The 19,801-nt window shown below is 40.5% G+C and overlaps 1 protein-coding gene across 4 annotated transcripts in view; it reads left to right on the top strand.

Annotated features, from left to right (window-relative positions):
- HMGN3 (high mobility group nucleosomal binding domain 3) overlaps nt 1–15,739 on the top strand; it is a 32,112-nt gene extending 16,373 nt beyond the window's left edge. Inside the window, exons 2-7 of one of the 4 annotated variants that reach the window (XM_049653918.1) lie at nt 3,730–3,780; nt 10,450–10,479; nt 13,192–13,242; nt 14,607–14,720; nt 14,841–14,940; nt 15,259–15,739. In XM_049653918.1, coding sequence (XP_049509875.1) covers nt 3,730–3,780; nt 10,450–10,479; nt 13,192–13,242; nt 14,607–14,720; nt 14,841–14,940; nt 15,259–15,272 — 360 coding nt within the window. In that variant the 3' untranslated portion in view covers nt 15,273–15,739. The other 3 variants (XM_049653919.1, XM_049653920.1, XM_049653917.1) reach the window with 3 other exon arrangements.
- Nucleotides 15,740–19,801: the final 4,062 nt, after the last annotated feature.

The raw sequence follows: 19,801 nt of genomic DNA, 5'->3' as shown, positions 1-19,801 counted from the left end.
CATGCTGTCAGCACAGAGCCCAACACAGGGCTCAATCTCACGGAACACCAGATCATGACCTGAGCCAAAACCAAGAGTCAGATGCTTAACCAACAGCCACCCAGGCACCCCTTACTCCGATAACTTCTAAGATTTTTCTCACTTTACTACAGTTTTACTACAACATGTTTCATGGTATCCATTTGTTTTGTTTCTACTTTGTTCCTTGTCATAAGCTTTCAACCTGGAGACTTATGACTTTAATTTGGGAAAATTCTCAGCCACCCTGTCTTTGCCTTCCTTCTAGTACCTCTGTTCCTGGCCTCTGAAATGTCTGTTAAGTATATTTGGAGCTTCTCAATTAACCACCATATCTGCTGTCCTCTCTTGCGTATTGTTTATTCCTTTATTGCTCTTTGTTGCATTCTGGGCTAATTCCTCAGCACTCTCTGACAATTTACTATTTCTTCTGTCCCTGGTCTAGAGTTTGTTTTGAGAGGTTGTTTGTTTTTTGTTTTTTGTTTTTTTTTTTTATTTCAATGAGTCTACTTTTATTTTCAGAATTTTGAATTCAAAGATGTTCAACTACCTGTTGGTTTTTGCCAAAGTTCAGGCCTTCTAATGCCGATTCTCTGTCCCCATCTGGTCACCAGGTGTTCAGTGATCCACCATCCTGCTGCCTTGCCCTCAAATCAGCACTCACTGGTACTCCAAACTTCCTAGAGTCTCTGCTGGGCCTTGCATCAGGCCACTGTGTATGTCTGCCCCCCCCCCACCCCCCCGCCTTGCTGGCTCTCAGTTCAGTACCTTTGCCTCTTGGGTGCTGAAGGAGCTTCACATATGTGAATGAGACCTTTTTGTTTGACCATGGTTCTTTACTCTCTTGACCATGGGTTCTGGGTTCAAACTGGATTAGCATAAGTTTGCTCTGTCCTGGGAAATGATTTGAGAACCCCTCTGTCTTGGAATTCTTCAGATCCAACTCGCCTCATCCTTCCCATCAGCCTCCCAGAAGGTTGAAGTACATCTGAGATCATCGCCATATACCCCCAGTCCCCATTTCCCCCTTTTCTTTGTCTTTATTCCTCACAGCCCCTTGGGACAAAAACTTTGGCCTTCTGCTTCAAGCCCTTCATACCATGTCCTGCTTCCTGTCTCCGGCCTCGTGGCTAAGTGTTAATGGTAGCCCGGGCGTGTGATAAGACAGCCTGAAATGATAAGTCCTTCTGAAATAGTGTATCTGTTACTCTGTGCAACAAAAACAGATAACAAGGTTACAGGGAGTTTTATGTGCTCACCTTTAAGGGTCTGTTGAATATAATTTGATATTTAATCATTTGGAAGACTCATTAAGATATATATTTCGTTGCATAACATCTGTATAACAATTCACCGACTCCGAAATGATCTAACATCTTGCTTGATCATAAGCCTGACGCTTGGAGTTCAGCATCATCATCCTCTGTCATTTATGGATGAACAGACTGAGCCACTGATCAGGTCACTGGCCCAGATCACTACAGCTCCTAGGTAGAGAGCCAACACTCAGGCCCGGGTCCTGACCCAGGATAAATATGAGTTGGCTTGTTTTGACTAAATTGGTTACGGGCTTGTTAATAGAAAGCCCTAATGGAGAGATTGCCAGAGAAACCAGCTTAGCCTTGAGCTGTAGCTCTTCACATTTCTAGTCTTATGTTCATTCACCTGAAGCCATTAACATCTTCAGTTATAGCTGCTTTTTTTTATGTGGTATCTTTCCGGGTTTCTTTTTTTCAGTAATTTGTACCTGACACAGACATTTGGTCAGTGTTTAGAAAGTGATCTCTCAATCATATTGCTGTCACTAATCTACTGCATAGAAGAATCTTGAAAATTTTGTCACTAACATCCATTTTTAACTTTTTTTAATGTCAGTTAACATCAGAATAGTTGTGTGCTGCTTCTTTAAATGCCCACCAGCTACAGGTGAATTGAAATCTACCAAGTGGCCTAACGGGTATGAATGAGAGCCCAGTGCTTCTTGACAACGGAGTGGCTGGTTTGTGTCCTGAAAGTTGGGTTTGCAGCATGGAGTTGAGCAAAGGGAAATAGCCCATGTAGGGACTATCTTCATATGCTGACACTTTCTAAGATTTTGCTATCTCCAGTTTGACTGGCTAATAGGGCAAGATGAGAAGCAGTGTTTCCCTTCATGACAGAAGTTTCCAGGGAAGAGGGGAAAACAGTTGGCTGTTTGGGAAACAAGAAAGAACTCCATGAATGTGGGAGGTTCTGGAGAGAAGTGAACTGACAGACTCTGGGTTGAAGGTTTAGTGTGTCCTCTGCCTTGAAGAAAAGTTTTTGACTTTCTAAAAGACTTTGTATACTTCTAGCCTATGTTTTACATGTTCTTTTATAATCTAAATTTTTTTAAGTTAACATTATTTTGTGTGGACTTTCTGTGTATTCACATAGCCTAACTTTTTTTAATTCCATTGCATTAATAGTTACATAGTTTACTTAAATATTTCTCTGTCATTTACTGATCATGTGAGTTGTTTCGAGTTAGTCCATATTAGAAACAGTACAAATAAAATGATGTTTTTACAGGCTTTCTTTGTGTCCTGGTTCCAAAATAGGAATTACTGGATCTTTATATGATTAGTCGGTGTGTCTTTCTCATATTGGCATGGAGTGTTTTGAAAATATCATATTAATTAACTGTGTCACCAGCCCCACCAAACAGTGGGTTTTATGATCTTTAAAACGTTTTTCTCATTTTATCAGCTGAGGCACCACTACATAGCTGTTTCATTTTGCTAAAGCCAAACATCATGGCAAATGTCGGTTTGCTGTTTTCTCTTGGAAACTCTTATTCATATCTTCTGCCCGTTTGTGTCCTAGAGATTGGGTATTCACCTACTACCTTTGTATGGTTTTAAAATATGTGAAATAGTTTAACATTGTAACTAGTTTAGTCATTTTCACCTTGTTTACTGTCTTTAGCCAGTAAAAATACATTGAGATCTGCAGGGTGTGTCACATGAATGTAAGCATATTTTTCCCAGAGTTGTATGCCCCCTAGAAAGTAGTCAGGTTTGAGCTGTCACCAGAGGGCAGGTGCTGCCCCAGGGGGGCATGGATCAAAATTAGGAAACAAATTAGCTGGAGTGGCAGGGCGTTTGGCTGTCCTGCCAAGCCTGTGAATTTGGTCGAGATGCTGAAAGAATAATAATCCGTGACACATTTGTCAAGTCGTATCAAGAAGTGGGCTAGACATCAAAACTAGGCAAGTATGGGACAGAAATATGCTTTTGTGCTCAGGCTGGGCTTTCTTAGCATCCTGCTCTCATCATAGAGAAACAAAGTCACTGGAGCATGTGGTGGCTTCGTGGCACTGCTGCCACTGGCTCTTGGGTCCCTGTCCTTTAACTAGTGGTGAAATCCTCAACAATCCAATGAAAATTGCTGAGGGTGAACGCACATTAAAAACACATCAGTTTTTATGTGCATATCGGTTCTTGCACCACTCCTGTTTTAAAATTAGAGCAGTTACACAGATTAAATGCTCTGTGGGGTGTGTGTGTGTGTGTGTGTGTGTGTGTGTGTGTGTGTATATATAAAATGTATCCTCTTACAGACTTACTTTTTTCCCACAAAATATCTGTTGACTTACGTGGTCTGGAGAATTGAAAGAGCTATTTTTTCAAATCTGCCTCTAATGTGTGCTTTCCAGTTTAAATACAATTCACTGAAATATTTTCTTTCCAGTCTCCGGAGAATACAGAGGGCAAGGATGGATCCAAAGTAACTAAACAGGAGGTAAGTGTATCTTTGACTTCCTGTATTTAATTATTTTAACTGGAATTTTTTTTTAATATTGTTAAGATTGTATGCATCTGAATGAATGCAGTTCTGAATAAGGCTGTTGAGACTACATAAACCAGAGATAAAAGTGTCACTGTGTAGCATTGCTTGGCGCAGGTAAATTTCAGTTGAGATCACTGATGAGACATTTTCCACTTACTATGTTGTTTATGTTTCTACCTGTCGGTCCTGCTGTCTGTTAAAGTAGATACTGAGAATTCCTTCTGGGCAAAGAGCGAGATAATAGGTAAATTCATCAAGGAGAACAAAGTCTGCCTTTCACAGCAAGGAAATGAAAGATGGTTGATTTAATAAATTCTCTGCTCCAGTGAGTGAATTATACATTTCTTTTTTAGTTCTGAATATTTGCCTAAAAGGAGTTATCTCTAGAGTCAAAAACTGTGGAAGGACACACGAAGTGTCGAAATACTGAACTTTTTTTTTTTTTTTAATCAGGAATATTCTTAGGGCTTTGGATAATGAATTGAGCAACAATTCAAAGAAATTCTGTATTAAGATTCAGAAACCTCCAAAAAAACTAAGAAATTGAGAGAGATGGTTGCATTTACCCACTGTGGTAATATCATGAACTTCTAAAAGGAGATGGATGAAAAAGTAGCAAATTAGAGGCTAACTCTGATGACAGCCATTCACTTTTGCACAGAGCTTTACAGTGTGTGGAACAACTGCAGTTCTTACCCTTGAACTTATAAACTAAAAGAGGTCACGTGAAAGACAGAAACAGTATTTAGTTACAGATTCTTTGATTGAGGGATTCATATTGTGGTTTAATAATTCAGAGGAGTTTGTCATGCATAGCAAAACCGCTCCACAAATGTGTACACGGAAATTTGTTCTGCCAAATGGAAAACCTTTAACAGAATCTATAACTAAATCAATGTAAAAGCCAAACGAACAAAACTGCCTGTCACCAAGGCCCCACCATGCATTGACCCAGCATTTAGTGTCACAGAGTTTGGGAGGTGAAGTTTCTAATCTCAGGTCAAGTTACTAAACACATGCTTGAACGAACCAAAAAATGGTATGTGCTTGGATTTTCTTAAAAATGGCAAAACTATAAATTGTAGGGCAGTTGGCTAAGTATAACAGATCTTAATGTTTTTAGATTTGGACACAAAATGCGTTTGGATTTTTCCTTTAGGAACTGCTATTTAAATTGATCTGTCAATCAGAAAACCTAGAAACCATTACACATGATAGATCTTGGATAGTGCACACTGTCTTTTCCAGCCTTCTACACTGAGCAGCCAAGCTGGTTAGAATATACATAAAAGATTCTTGCTTATACAGCTGTCTTATACATATTCTATTAGCCCCAGAATTTTAGTTATTTATGTTATTTATATATTTTATTATTTTTAATATTTTATTTTATATTATTGCATGTACTACATCGTGGCCAACAAAAATCGTTCCTAGAAAACACTCTTTCCCAGTCATGTAAGCTATGACCAGATTAAAACTCATGATTTGTCTTCAGGACATCAACGCGCTTGTTTGAAAAGTGAAAAGGTCAGCCAGCTGGTGGTTTAGGGTAAGAACTCTTAAACAGTATATTGATTGATTCCTCCACCACCGCCAAAATTGACTGAATTTTCTAGTTATGTCATTGTGTATGCACAGCCTTGACTATAGTGAATAGATATCAGTCACAAAGCAGGATCCTGTATTGAAAATCCTCTTCCACTGCCATGATGTGTGAAGGGCATGGTGCAGAGTATAGTTTTTGGATAATAAATGACCAAAACAGTACATTAGAAGCATTTCCCTTGGCAGTTTGCAAAGCCCTTTCACATTTGTTATTTTATCTGATCCATTTAATAACCCTGAAATGAGGGCAGAGCACATTCATTCCTCAACAGCAATGTATTGTGTACCTTTAATGTTCCAAGCACTGTTCCGGGCTCTGCAGAATCCACAGTGAACCAAAGAAGGAAAATCTCTTCCTTCATGCAGCTTCCATTTTAGTGGGGGGAGAAAGAGAGTAAAATAAAATCATTGGATATTTGCTATGAAGAAAAATAAAGCCAGGAAAGGGAATAATGAATATCAGAGAATTGCTGTTTTTGGTAACAGGCGGATGTTATTATGTCCAGCTTTACTAGAGGAAACAAGGTCCTGAGAGAAATACATTATTTCCCACAGGTGTCACAACTTGTATATAGCAGAACCAGGAAAATTATCTGAGCCCTGATTCAAAATCCTCTGTCCTCTAGGGCACCTGGGTGGCTCAGTAGGTTGAGCGTCCGACTTCGGCTCAGGTCATGATCTCATGGTCCGTGAGTTCAAGCCCCGCATCAGGCTCTGTGCTGACAACTCAGAACCTGGAGCCTGCTTCTGATTCTGTGTCTCCCTCTCTCTCGGCCCCTCTGCTACTTGTGCTCTGTCTCTCTCTCTCTCTCAAAAACTAAATAAACATAAAAAACAAAATCCTCTGTCCTCATGCCACTTTTGTGGTAATCATAAAAACATGGTTATCCAGTGCCTTTTCTCTGTCCTCTCCATTCCTTAGCCAATGCTCTGATATCCATGTTTCCCCACTTCCCATTTTTGCAAAGAAGTTAATTTCTTTTTTCTTTTTTTAATTTTTATTCATTTTTGAAAGAGAGAGGCAGGGCACAAGCAGGGGTGGGCAGAGAGAGGGGGACACAGAATCTGAAGCTGTCAGCCCAGAGCCCGACACGGGGCTGAAACTCACAAACCGTGAGATCATGACCTGAGCCGAAGTCAGAGCTCAACCAACTGAGCCACCCAGGTGTCCCACCAAAGAAGTTAATTTCCGTTTGGCTCCTCATTTATCTTTGGAAATTAAAAGCAACTTGACTTTTGGCGTTTGTTTGCAAGTACACATGGTCCCTGACTTGTGATGGTTTGACTTACAATTTTTGGCTCTACTGTGGTGCAAAAGCAATACTCATTCAGTAGAAACCATGTTTCCTGGTTTGCTCTTTTCCCAGACTAGCTGTATGTGGCACGATGTGCCCTTGTGATGCTGGGCACTGGCAGTGAGCCACAGCTCCTAGTCAGCCCTGTGATCATGAGGGTGAACAACCGATACACTAACAACCCTTCTGTACCCACACCACCGTTCTGTTTTCCACTTTCAGTCCCGTATCCAATAAATTACGTGAGATATTCAACACTGTATTATAAAATAGGCTTTATGTTAGATGACTTTGCCCAACTGTAGGCTAATATACATGTTCTGGGCACATTTAAGGGAGGCTGAGCTCTGATGTTCAGTAGGTTAGCTATATTAAACCCATTTTCAACTGAAGACATTTTCAACTTACTGGCTTTATCAGGATGTAACTCCATTGGAAGTTGAGGAAAATCTGTACGTGGTCAAACTTAGAAGCATTAAGAAATCTTATAAAAATAAACATACTTCCAGACTCCATGGGAATGGCACATATGTTTCAAGCAGTATTCAGCAAAGTCCAGTGATTCTACTTGAATCCAGCTACACCAGTGAACTTTGCCATAGCGAAATAAGACTTCCATGTTCTTTTGCAACCAGGACGTTAAAGTAAAAGGCTCTGTGTCTTTTGGAGTAGCCTTCACCAGAATTTGCTCCAACCCAGGGAATGATGAATTAATCAAATGCTTTTTGAAGAATTTCATTGTACCCAGCACCTAGACACCACATTGACAAACCCTCCCATTCTTTGTCTCTGTAACTCTTGGTGGCATACCATTCTGAAAGTCTCCTTTCCTCCTCTGATAACCACTTTTGGCCACTTCTCCTGAAGATTCACCATCAACAAATCGGGAGAAATTCTTATTAGCTCTTTTTTCATAGTAGCCCTGCCCAACAGTCTGAGTCTCAAGGGAATACTTAAGATTCTAGTGCTCTAAGGAGGAAAAAAATAGCAGTCTAGTCTATTTTATATCCAATAAATATAGCCCAATCATTTATAGATTTTAAGGCTGTGAAAGCTGATGGAACTTTCCAGGAAGGTGTACATGCTTGCATGCATAACCATGCTGCTGACTGTGAGTGAAAGGTTCGTCTCAGCCTCCACTGTTTGCAGTGAAAAAGAAAATCTCTTATGATGGTTGCTGGAAAGGAAAATTTGAGAAAAATCCTTTTTTTATAGCATAGAAAGAAGAGCTGGTAAATTTTAGACAGGAAGTCGTAAAATGATTTTACAGTAAAAGATGTGCTTTTTAGAGATGGTTGGTTTAGACAGCCTGGAGAGGCAGGCCTTGTTTTTGCATTAATTTCCTAGGCTTTTTATTTTGAAACTCTTGTACTGGGTCTGAATTATAAAAAGATAGGGAGTCCTTTGGATCAAAACAGCTTTCAGGCTCTGCAGAGCAGTGCTTGCTTAGGTTGGAATGTTTCTGGAAATCCCAGAGGGCTCTCTGACATCCGCCTCTTCAGTTTGCCCAGGTGTTCCCATGGAGAAGAAAGGAGCAACAGCACCAGAGTTGGAAAATCTGTCACATGATTTGGCTTTACTTCAATGAGATTTTCCTCAGGACAACTGCTTGGTGGATAGGAAGGCAGTGATGAGTAATAGTTAATATATTGGCTTCTTTTCAGGCACTAAACTAGACAGTATCCGAGTAGTGGCCTTAGCACACCTCACCTTAAGTTCACACTAGTACACATTTCTGGTGCTTACCCATGAGAAGTGCACTAGGGGTACAGATGTGAGATAGATGAGGTGAACACTGAGGTAAGGCCAAGGCGGTACACGTAAGTCAACACGAAGTGGAGAGGGGTTCAAATAAGGTCCTTTCACCCCTTCTGAGCATAGAGGCTGCGATTTTTTTCCCTGCGATATTTTCTGAGCACTCTTCTGCCGGCTATGCTTCGCTTGGGAGATGGTGGTGTAGTTCTTCAGGCCATGCAGAAGCATCAAAGATGAACTCTGTTTGGTAATTAGTGGATGCTCCTTTGCTCTTCCGTGTTCAAAAGAGCATCTGAAGAAGCACAAGTTACACACTTGCTGCCTGGTTTGATTGTTACTGTTGTCTTTTCTTTGGTGATACCCAGTTCATTGCAATTAACGATACTGAGAAAGGCAGCACAGGATTTGGGTTCTGGTTCCCTGCGACTCATGGGTGTGTTGTCATGAATGCACCCATCAGTGCACTTACGATAATCCTAGCAGACACCGTGGTATTTCCTGTGGAGCGTGTGATACAGGCATGCCTCCCATACTACATGTTGCACTGTACATCCCCTTACCTGGTACAGTGAATATATCATGGCCACCACTTCACTGACACAGTCTCCTAGTCTCTGCACATTCTGTTCGCTGGCCTTAAGTCCAGCTCTGATTTTTCTTCAGGACCCCAGGGTTAAAATTATTCATGGAGGCTCTGGCCCTTCATTTCCTTCTGTAGTTTAAAGAGAGATGAGTTTAGCTTCCTCTGGCTATTTTCAGCCAGAAAGTTCTGAGGTGTGAAGACGGCATGAAATATTTCTTCCAGTTTGGCCTGACCAGCTGACCTGTGCTGACCTCAGCACGGCTTCAGGAATTCCATAATTCCTTGCAATTGTGGCACGGGTTCCTCCTGACCATCTTTGCTGACCCCCTTGAAGAAATTATTTGAAACATTTAAGCTATTGTAAGGAGGCAAAGTTTGTATAAGGCAGCCTGAATTAGGTAAAAGATTGGAGTTCATTTTTTCAGCACGTATTTTTGAGAATCTACATGCTAGGTGGTACGCATACTATTCTACCAGAGACAGAGCAGTGAGTAAAACAGACAGAGTATGGAGTATTTATTTCTGGAACACTTTTCAAGAAAGGCAGTTATACTTTCAGAATGTGAAATCCCTTGGGGAGCCATCTTTTGCTGATGGTAAGTAGAATATCGGTTCTGTATGCTTATTTCTGAAACTCCTAGAACCGTTGTTGCTATTTTAAATTTTCTTTGCGGCCTCATTTGCTTAATTTGCATCCTTGAAGAGAAAAAGATTTCCTTAAAAATACTAATCTCAACCCAGTTTTTCTAAATTTTCTCAACTTCCAAATTAAAAGGAAAGATTAGTGAACCTTTTACTCTATCTCAATCTTTCATTAAACATATGCATTTAGCAGATAAATAAATGTGCTTATTTTGTTACAGATAAGAGGAAGTATTTCTTGTGAACTGCCTAAGATTTATAGTCATTCTCTTCTCTAACATAGTAACAAGTCAGGGAACTCCTATTTTGGTTTCTACACAATTATGTAACTCTTCTTTTGTATTAATTTATAAGTTTTAGTTCTATTTGTAAGGAACAAGAGTCAGACCGGAACTAGTTCTTAAATAGCTCCTCAGTTCTCGTATTGTCATTTTTATCACAAGTAGATTACAGGTCAGAACCTAAATTAATCTTCCTTTCTTTTTCTTACCTGCAACACCCTTAATTAGGAGAGGCCATTTCTTTGAATAGTGTGTCTGCACCTCTTTAGAAAACTTCCTGTTGAGTATTATGGTTCCCAGGGCACTTGAAGTATGTTTTAGTATGCTTGCTTACCTGGAGAGGGTAATGGGAGTCATACATTACACTCTTTCAACAAGTAAGATACCAAGAATAAATTTTTAAAAATCAGCTGGGTTGTGTCTAATAAAACTGTATATTTTTCCATTTCCTTTGTAGCCCACCAGACGGTCTGCTAGATTGTCAGCGGTGAGTACTTTAGAACCCTCTTGTTGTTAGTTCTTATGAGTAAATATTCCCTCTGTTCAGGACAAAGCAGCAGAAGGAAGATTAAGGTGTTATTTCCCTTGAGTTTTTGTGTTTCCTTTTTGGAAATCAACGTGGGTCACAATCTGTGGCAAATGTGACTGGTGTTGCCAAGCAATTCAGTTGATCAGATATGTCAGTGAAAAGTAGCTGCCAGCCCCATTACCAGGCGTACAAAACCCAGGAAGGTGTTTGATATTTCTAGATCTCTGAAACAAAAGAAGCACATTAGCAAAGTCCTACCCTTCTGATTCTGCACATGATGTGTTAAAGTGGAGATGAATTACGATCCTCTCTCCACGGCCTATACTTTATTCAGAAACATGCTAAAAGTCATCGGAATCCATGCGCTTTAGTCCCATTTCAGAACTAGAGAATCTTTGGAAAAGTAATGATTCCACTTTGCCACTCAGAGTCTCCCTCTGTGGGCCAGGCCTGGGGAAGAGACCAGGGTTAAGATCATTAAAGCTGGGATGGGCAGCTGTGACCAGCCTTGGCCATAAATGCGCTCCAGGCCTTCTCACCAGGCTGTGCTCCCTGCTGGCTCTTGTGGTCCTCCTTGCCGCCCTGCAGAGGTACCAGCCATTACTCTGCCACGAGAGGTCAGCCTGGCTCTCTGGTGGAGGATGTTGGTTAAAATAGCCGCAGCCCTTGCTGAGACCTGAGATGTAGGAGGAAAGGCACTGGCTTCTTGGCTGGCAGGAGCTGCTAGCTGCTTTAGCCTTCGGGGGAGCATGGATTTCATGTCAGCCAACACCTGTGCCTGGCACAGTATAGGGAATCAATGCAGAAAGGGCTATGAGGGCACTCACAAGTTCCGAAGTATAGCCAATTTGGGGTTGGGTGAGACAGTTTCACGTGAGTCCCAACCTAAGGAAGCAACATCAGAGCCACTGGAAAGATGAAGAGCCGGGAGATGCAGTTGTGTGTGTGCACAATTAATCCGGATTCTGCCGAAGTCCCTCAAGATGGTGTGCTCTATCCAATATTAACTATCACCATTGTTCAGTACTTATGTTTTAACTTCCGTTAGGCTTAGCTGTAGATTGTACTACAAGCCGTTGCATTCTGTGGATCTCTGTCCCATTAAGGGAGTAGACCTTGTAAGTCAAATAAAAATCAAAATTTAAAACAAGGCTTTTCCTGAGCACCATGAACCAGCGGTATAAGCACCTTCCACTGAGATCATTGCCTGTGGTGCTGACACAGAGCCTCCTCGGTGGCCGGTGGGATTACAGCCTGCAAAATCTCATCTTTTCCTGTTCCATCAAAACACTTAAATGCTGAATGGAGGAGAGGTCTATCTTTACAGAAAATACAAAAGGAAATCTTTGCTGTGAATTGTGACAACAAATACATGTTAATGCAATATATCAAAGCCTCACATTACAAAATTTTTTAAATTCTGAAAACCTAGTAGCCATGCAAGCTGCTGTTTAGGTAACAGACTACAGATTCAGGTGGTAAGAAGCTTAATAAAAATATCCCTTACTTTTCAGACCCAGTTGTCCTTTTTTATTTGAAAAGTCCTAACAGCCAATCTTCTGGAATTGAACTGTCTACAATTTTACTTTATGCGTTTGATGAACAGGGCCAGATTCAATATGAACCTGAACCACCTACAGGCACCAGGGACGAACGTGTATTTTCTCCAGAGGGGGATATCCTGGGCAGTGTTTTCTGTTCAAAAGCCATTCTCCCTAGTGTTGGGAGAGATGGACACTTATTTTTTTCTAGCTTGATGAGAGAAATATTTGCCCTAAAATAGCTATAGAAAAGCAGAGGCTTTAATGGGTTATCTTCCCCCATGTCCTCATATGCCCCCACCCGCCCTGGAAAGCAGGTGAGGGCTGAAGCTCTATATGTTATGGAGGGAACCATGGCCACAGGGCAAGCAGTGCTCATGGCAGCAGGGAAGAGAACCGCATGAAGCAAGAGAAAAATAGTTGCTCAGTGGACTCTTTGGCTAAGTTTAAGAGAAATCTTAAACTTTCGGAGCTAACAGTGGACATTTTATTATAATCATGTTCTTGATAAAAAGCTCTAGAGGCAAATAAGCCTAGTGTCTGGGTGGGCGAGAGATTCTTCTCACCTTGAGCTGGCATTGGAGAGGATGCGAATAGGAAGAAGCTGAAGCTTGGCTACAGAACTTGAAATTGACATCAGAGGTGGAAGGATGTGGAAATGATTTTGAAATACTTCACAGGCAGCGGTCTTCATTACCGGATGGGCTTTGCCTGCAATTGTGCTGTGATTTCTAGACTGTTGGGAAGGCCAGTGTGACTGAATTCATTGAGTCATTTGGCCGAGGGCCTGAGTCATTCCTCTTGCTGCTGTGCTGTGATCAAAGGAAGTACAGAGACATCAGAGCTAGAAGCTTAAACCTGTTCCTGGAGAGCTACTCTGGACTGGGGAATAAAGAGTCGGCTTTTAAATCTCACCTGCTGTTCACTTGAGAACCCAGGATGAAAATAGTCACGAAATGCACGGATCTTTATGCTGCTACCTGATGCCGAAAATAGAAAGAGGTTTTTTTTTTTTTTTTAAATGAACAAAATCGTAGTCAAAATGAACTGGTGTCTTCTGCAGTCTCGTTGCATTCCTTTTGGTCTCGAGGGTTGTCTTTTTCAGTATTTGTGTAATTTATCTTTGCAGAAACCTGCTCCACCCAAACCTGAACCTAAACCAAGAAAAACGTCTGCTAAGGTAAGAGGTGCTCCTTTGACTGACTTTGGCCTTTTAAACAATGAATAAATTATAATTTTGTGTCGAAAAATCCCCCAAGGAAAAATCACATGTAATGATTCGGGCTAAATGTACTGACTAGGAAACTGTCACCATTGTTGCAAAAGGCATAAAGCTCGGTTTTACGCTTTCCCAGGAAAGTGTTCCCATTTGGTCAGTAAAGGTGAAGGAAGTCAGAGCGTGGTGCTCGGAGAAGCCGCCTGTCCAGGAGGGTTTGTTAGCAGTGCGCCAGGGTGGCTCGGGAGGTGGGAGGCTGGGCCCTGGTATTGCAGCTGCCAGTAGCTCAAGGGCTTGGGGGAGGGGATCTGACTTCATATAACTGGTCTTAGTGGCTTAGTCTGATGACTGACATGTAATAATTAACACTAGCCAATAATTAATATCAGCAAACATTTATATGGTGGCTCTTATACTATGCCAGCCCCTGTTCTTGCTTTTCTTATGAAACCCTTGCATCAACCCTATGAGGTAGGTACACATACCCCATTTTGCAGACAAGGAAACAAGCAGAGAGGTATGAAGAAACTTGTCCCAAATTGCTTTTCTGTACTCTGCCCTTCAGAGCAGTGTTGTGAATTGTTTGAAACGATGTGTATTTGTGGCATGGGTAGATGATTCTGAAGCAGAACTCGCCCCTGTGGCTTAGTCTTCAAATCAGGAACTTTTCTGGGCGCCTGGGTGGCTCAGTCAGTTGGGCATCTGACCCTTGATTTCGGCTCGGATCATGATCTCACAGTTCGTGGGCTCGAGCCCCGCATCAGACTCTGCGCTCCCTGGCAGTGCGGAGCCTGCTTGGAATTCTCTCTCTCCCTCTCTCTCTTCCCCTCCCCTGTTCGTGCACATGCTCTCGCTCTCTCTCTCAAAATATATATATACTTGTTTTTAACAATCAGGAACTTTTCTTCACCTGGGACTTCATTTTCAAGCATTTTCTCAGCCTTCTAGTCACTCAAGTCCCACGTCCCCACATGAGATGTTTCTCTTGCTGGCTTCTTTCCTGGTTTCTGCCTCCTCCATCACTTCCCACTGCTGGTGCCCTCCACGGCAGAACCACTTCTCTGTAGTGAGAGAGGAGGCCCACTGAACAAATACATGAGGAGAATCACCACCTTTTTCCCAGAGGAGAAAGTCAGTGGATATTCTAAGCAGCCCATTACATTTTCACAGAGGCTCAGTGTAACTCACTCGAGGCACTGCAAAATTGGGTTCCCCTCCCCCTGGAAAGCCACCATGTTGGCCCTGGTTTTGCTTTACCTTGTGTTTGGGCGAGGTTGGCTGATTTTTACTGACATCACACCCTAACATGCCTTGTTTCCCTCTATTAGAAAGAACCTGGAACAAAGATTAACAAAGGTGCTAAAGGGAAGAAGGAGGAAAAGCAAGAAGCTGGAAAGGAAGGTACTGCACCATCTGAAAAAGGTGAAACTAAAGCTGAAGAGGTACTTTCCATAAATACCCCCCACTGATTGAATCAGTGTCTTAAAAGAAATTGCTCAATCCTTCAGCCGGTGATAGCACGTTCATAATGACTCTTTTTATTGCCCGTAATGTTATTACAGATCCACATCTCTCGCTCAACTGTTAATGTCTCAACCTCCAGAGGTACCCCACCCAGCACACTGTCAGTAAAGGGGCAGATTGAAACAGTGAGAGTTAAGGGTACAGTAGAAAATTCTGCATGTTTGCAGTGACTAGAATCAGATAGTAGTGTGGTGTTTTTTTTTATTATGAACAGTGGGAGCTTACAGGTAAAGCTTCTGTGGTCGTTTGAAAACCAGAAAGCAATAAACGCAGCCAAGTGTTTGCCTACTATATTCCTGCCTTGTCTGTTTCACACCCAGAGTTGAAATAGGTTTTGCAATCGAGCTGCTAAAAACCAGATGTTCAGAGTGTGTGTGTTGGTCGGGTGGACTTTCTTTTGGCTGATAGTAGCTTTAATAGTAACTATATCTCCCTCCCCCCCTTTCTTTTTCACAGGCACAGAAAACTGAATCTGTAGATAACAAGGGAGAATGAATTGTCATGAAAAATTGGGGTTGATTTTATGTACCTCTCGGGGCAACTTTTAAAAGCTATTTTTACCAAGTATTTTGTAAATGCTAATTTTTTAGGATTCTACTAGTTGGCATACAAAAATATATAAGGATGGACATTTTATCTTCTCATAGTCATGCTTTTTTGGAAATTTCCATCATCTTCAAGTAAAATAAATACGAGTTTATTATTGAAAGCTATGTGTAAGGTTGATTGAGCATTCCATGCACTTGCTTTAAAAATCGGGTCCTGTGGATACTGTGGTGTTTCTACTGTGCGTATTTAAATTTTTCACGCAGTTTTTCTAGAGCAATAATCGGTGCTTTTGTACCTAGGTTTTATGTGGTTTTAATGAAACATGGATAGTTGTGGCCACCTGCTGACTATTTGTGGTTTAAAATAAAAGGTTTTCTTGCCTGCAAAATACCTGCCTCTTAGTAGTGTCTTTACTATAAACTTGGACAGTGTTTCATTTTGTTGTTGCAGAAGATGTGAAGAATATTTCCAGTGCGTGCCATAACAGCATTCCTAATAAGTCAAGTAGGATTATTTCTTAATTCTTTGGCCTGTAAAAATGTTATTATTTTAATGAAACCATCGGTGAGTGCTAGTGTGGAAGAATTACATCTAAGACACTTTATATCAGAAGTGGTCATCAATGATCACCATATAATAAGCTTTTAATAAAACATTACTTTTTCAAAGTTCTTTATAAACAGCATAGAGTTCTGTTAAACCAGAGAAAAACCATAAACTAGTGCTGATCCTTGAAAATCTCTCCCTTTCAAAATATACTAAGTCACATTTTACTAAAATACTTTCCCATTTGTTGAGGACTTCACAGCCTTGAAAGCTCTCTACCCGGCATGACCACATTTTAGCCTTGCATCAAGCTAAGAATGGAGGTAGCATAAGTAATATTAGAGGTCCTTTCTAGGCTAAGAAATGGGGACTTGGATGTTTATGCCTTACTTCAGGAAAGAGAAAAACCAGGATTTGAACCTGGTATTTCGAATTTTAAACATAGCCTGTCTCGGTCTGTTCAGGGTGCTGTAACAAAATCCGATAGTTTGGGTGTCTCATAAACAAGAGAAACTTATTTCTCACTGTTTTGGACACTGGAAGTCTAATATCAGGGTATCAGCATGGTTTGGTGAGGGCCCTCTTCTAGGTTGTAGAATTCTGTGTGCTTACATTGTGGAAGCTCTCTGGAACCTCTTCACAAGGGTAGTAATCCCATTCATGTGGGCTCCACCGTTGTGATTTAAGCACCTCCAAAAGGCCCCACTTCCTAATACCATCATTTTTGGTGGGTGGGATTTCAACATAGGAAAATAGGGGGATCACAAGCATTCAGACCATAACAGGCTCCTTTTTCTGGAATGACATAGGTGTGCCGGGAACATAGGAACTACGTGTTTTCCTTTCTTTCTTTCTTTTTTTTTTTTTTTAATGCTTATTTTTTGAGAGAGAGGCGAGCAGGGAAGAGACAGAGGCAGACAGAGAATCTGAAGCAGGCTCACTGCTGTGAGCGCAAAGGCAGACGCAGGGCTTGAACCCACTAACCTTGAGATCATGATCTGAGCCAAAGTCAGACACTCAACCTACTGAGCCACCCAGGCACCCCACTCCCCCCGCCCACAGAGAACTACTTTATAAATATAATTATTTGGTTTTTCTTTGCATTCCTGAGAAGTTTGGAGACTGCATGAGCACCCAAGAAAGCTGAATTCTGGGGATTCCTCTTAGATGAGGACTTGAATCTTTTAAGATGGAAAGTAGCACCTGAATTGCTCAGAGGCTCTTGTAAGGAGGCTGTAATTCCTCAGGGCCTTAGCATATACTGTGGGAGCTCAGAACTTGTGTCAGTGTCCCCAATCTGTCCTTAATCAACTGCATTTACTCTCCATATTATATCCAGAAGAATCTTATTCATAGCTTTTTTTTTTTTGCTTCTGATTATAAAATGTACCTTAATTTGTGTTGGACATGCTGAACACCACTTTTACCCAAAGAAAAATAGCTGGTATCCAGTGAATACAAAAATATTTTCAATGTGCAGTCAGTACACAGTTGACCTATGTTCTTGGCCTGCTTCCATTTCACAAATGCAGTGTGAACTCCACAGGTCTACTTTTTAAACAGAAACAAAAGTGCCACAGGTGATTTTTTTTAAATAAACATAACAATAGTACGAAGGAGAAAAAAGCCAACGTCCTCCTTTCCCGCATTCCTGTGTCCTAGAGGTAACACTGCACACCATTTTCTCTATGACTGTGTATGGATGTGTGTATCTATGAATGTACATTCACACACATGTAGATGCACATATAATTGTTAAAGGAGAATATTGTATACATTCTATTTTGAACTTATTCAGCCAATAAATTATAGTTATAGGTAAAGATTATTTCTAATACTGCAGTGATACTGCAGTAAACCTTCTTGTTCACAAAGCTTTTGCCTACATAGATTTTTTTACTTAACTAATTTCTAGAAGTGGAATGTCTGAGTCAAAGGGAATGTACATTTGACATCTTGACTATGGCCAAAAGAGTTGTACTCATCCACTTCCATCAACAGTATATAAATGACATCTTTCCTTACCTTTGCCAGCACTCTTATTTTGGCCAGTCTAGTAATGAAAACTAATGCCTCACTGTTCTAATTTTAGTGGTTTTTTTTTTAAGTTTATTTATTTTGAGAGGAGAGGGGAGGAACAGACAGAGAGAGAGAATCCCAGAGACCCTGTGCTGTTAGCATGGAACCCAACACAGAGCTCAATCTCACAAACGATGACCTGAGCTGAGATCAAGAGTTGGAGACTTAACTGACTGAGACACCCAGGTGCCCCAAATTTTTATTTTATTACTAGTAAAATAAAGTTTTTCATATATTTAATGGTCATTTGAGTTTCTTCTGTGAATGATGTTGTTTTTCTACTTTTCTGTTGGGGATCACTGTGTTTTAGTCATTCACACAAAAAAATCATTATTTACAATGATCATTGATGCTATTACTTTTATGCAAACACAAATATCAGGGATTCTGTAGGTCATTGGTACGTGTGTATTAAAGTTTATGGGTATTATCGTTACCACATTAGCAAAGTGAAGGAATACTGTAGAGCAGATAACTACCAAAATCACATAAGAGCCTTAGTTTGGTTCCCCAAAATTTGATCTGATGGTTATCCTGCTGTGAGTCTGGATACACTGCCTGCAAACAGATGGAAGTTTTGGTCCTACCCATGACTGCCACATTGCTTACCTCAGCAGTGAATTTATACATGTTAAAAAGTAGCCACCTTCTCCAAAACACCTATCTGCTAATCTGACGGAAAATCCTAACCCTATGAATCTACAATGACTTTGAGTCATTGACGTTCCCTGTGGTTAAGCAGTGTACTGCTTGTATAATCATACGTTTTAGTTCTGATATTCTCCCTGGAGATGGCCCCATGGATTGTAGTATTAGAGTGCAATGTTCCTGAAATTCCAATTTTTAAATTCTAAGAAAAGATAATCTGAAAGTCAAAATCCATTGGTCTAACAATAGGTGAGATCTCCCATAAAATCTTGAATGTACATTTACATAATTCAGGAATTTGAAACAAGGTTATGAAACAAAGACTTTTTTTCCTGTCCCCAAATTTTAGGGGACTTCATTCTTAGCCCGAGGTACAAGTGCTGTCCCCTTTACCAATCCTAGCAGGCATAGGGAACTCATCTCAACTTTTAGCTGTCACATATGCTAACAAACATGTCTTCTGAATGCTTTTCACTTAATCATGAATTCCAAACTTGTATACTGTTTTCTATTATTTTATTCAGAACATTGACTTTAAATCTCTCAGAATAACTTTAATGATTAAGATAGTAAGTAGTGGTTCGCCTGGGTGGCTCACTTGGTTAAGCATCCGACTTCCATTTAGGTCGTGATCTCATGGTTCATGGATTCGAGCCCTGCATCAGGCTCTGTGCTGACAGCTCAGAGCCTGGAGCCTGCTTCAGATTCTGTGACTCCCTCTCTCTCTCTGCCCCTCCCCCACTAGTGCTCTGTCTCTTTCTTCAAAAATAAATGATAAAAAAATTTTTTAACTTAAAAAAGGTAAGTTTTAATTTATTAATAATTATTAATATAAATTATATGTGAATATATATTAATATGTAAATAACATAAATTATTTAATTTATTAATAATAAATAATAAACAGTTTATTCAATGCCCTGTGACAAATATTTTACATAAATTGATTTGGGAGAAAACTTGTGAATTCTGTATTATTTTAATGTTTCCATCTCCTAGTAAAAATGAACCCAATTTTCCAATGCCAAATAGAGTTCAGACTTATTTAAAACTGCTAAGGGAACTTTGTGATTATGTATTTCTCCTTCATGAGAGAAGAGTGTCTTTGAAATTCCAGTTTAAAACGATATTTATATATAAACGTCATGACGTTGAATTAAGCAATGGTTTATTAGGT

The sequence above is a fragment of the Panthera uncia genome (genome assembly GCF_023721935.1).
Source record: "Panthera uncia isolate 11264 chromosome B2 unlocalized genomic scaffold, Puncia_PCG_1.0 HiC_scaffold_24, whole genome shotgun sequence".
NCBI lineage: Eukaryota > Metazoa > Chordata > Mammalia > Carnivora > Felidae > Panthera > Panthera uncia.
The sequence above is the reverse complement of the archived record's forward strand: the minus strand, read 5'-3'. Positions and strand labels throughout refer to the sequence as shown.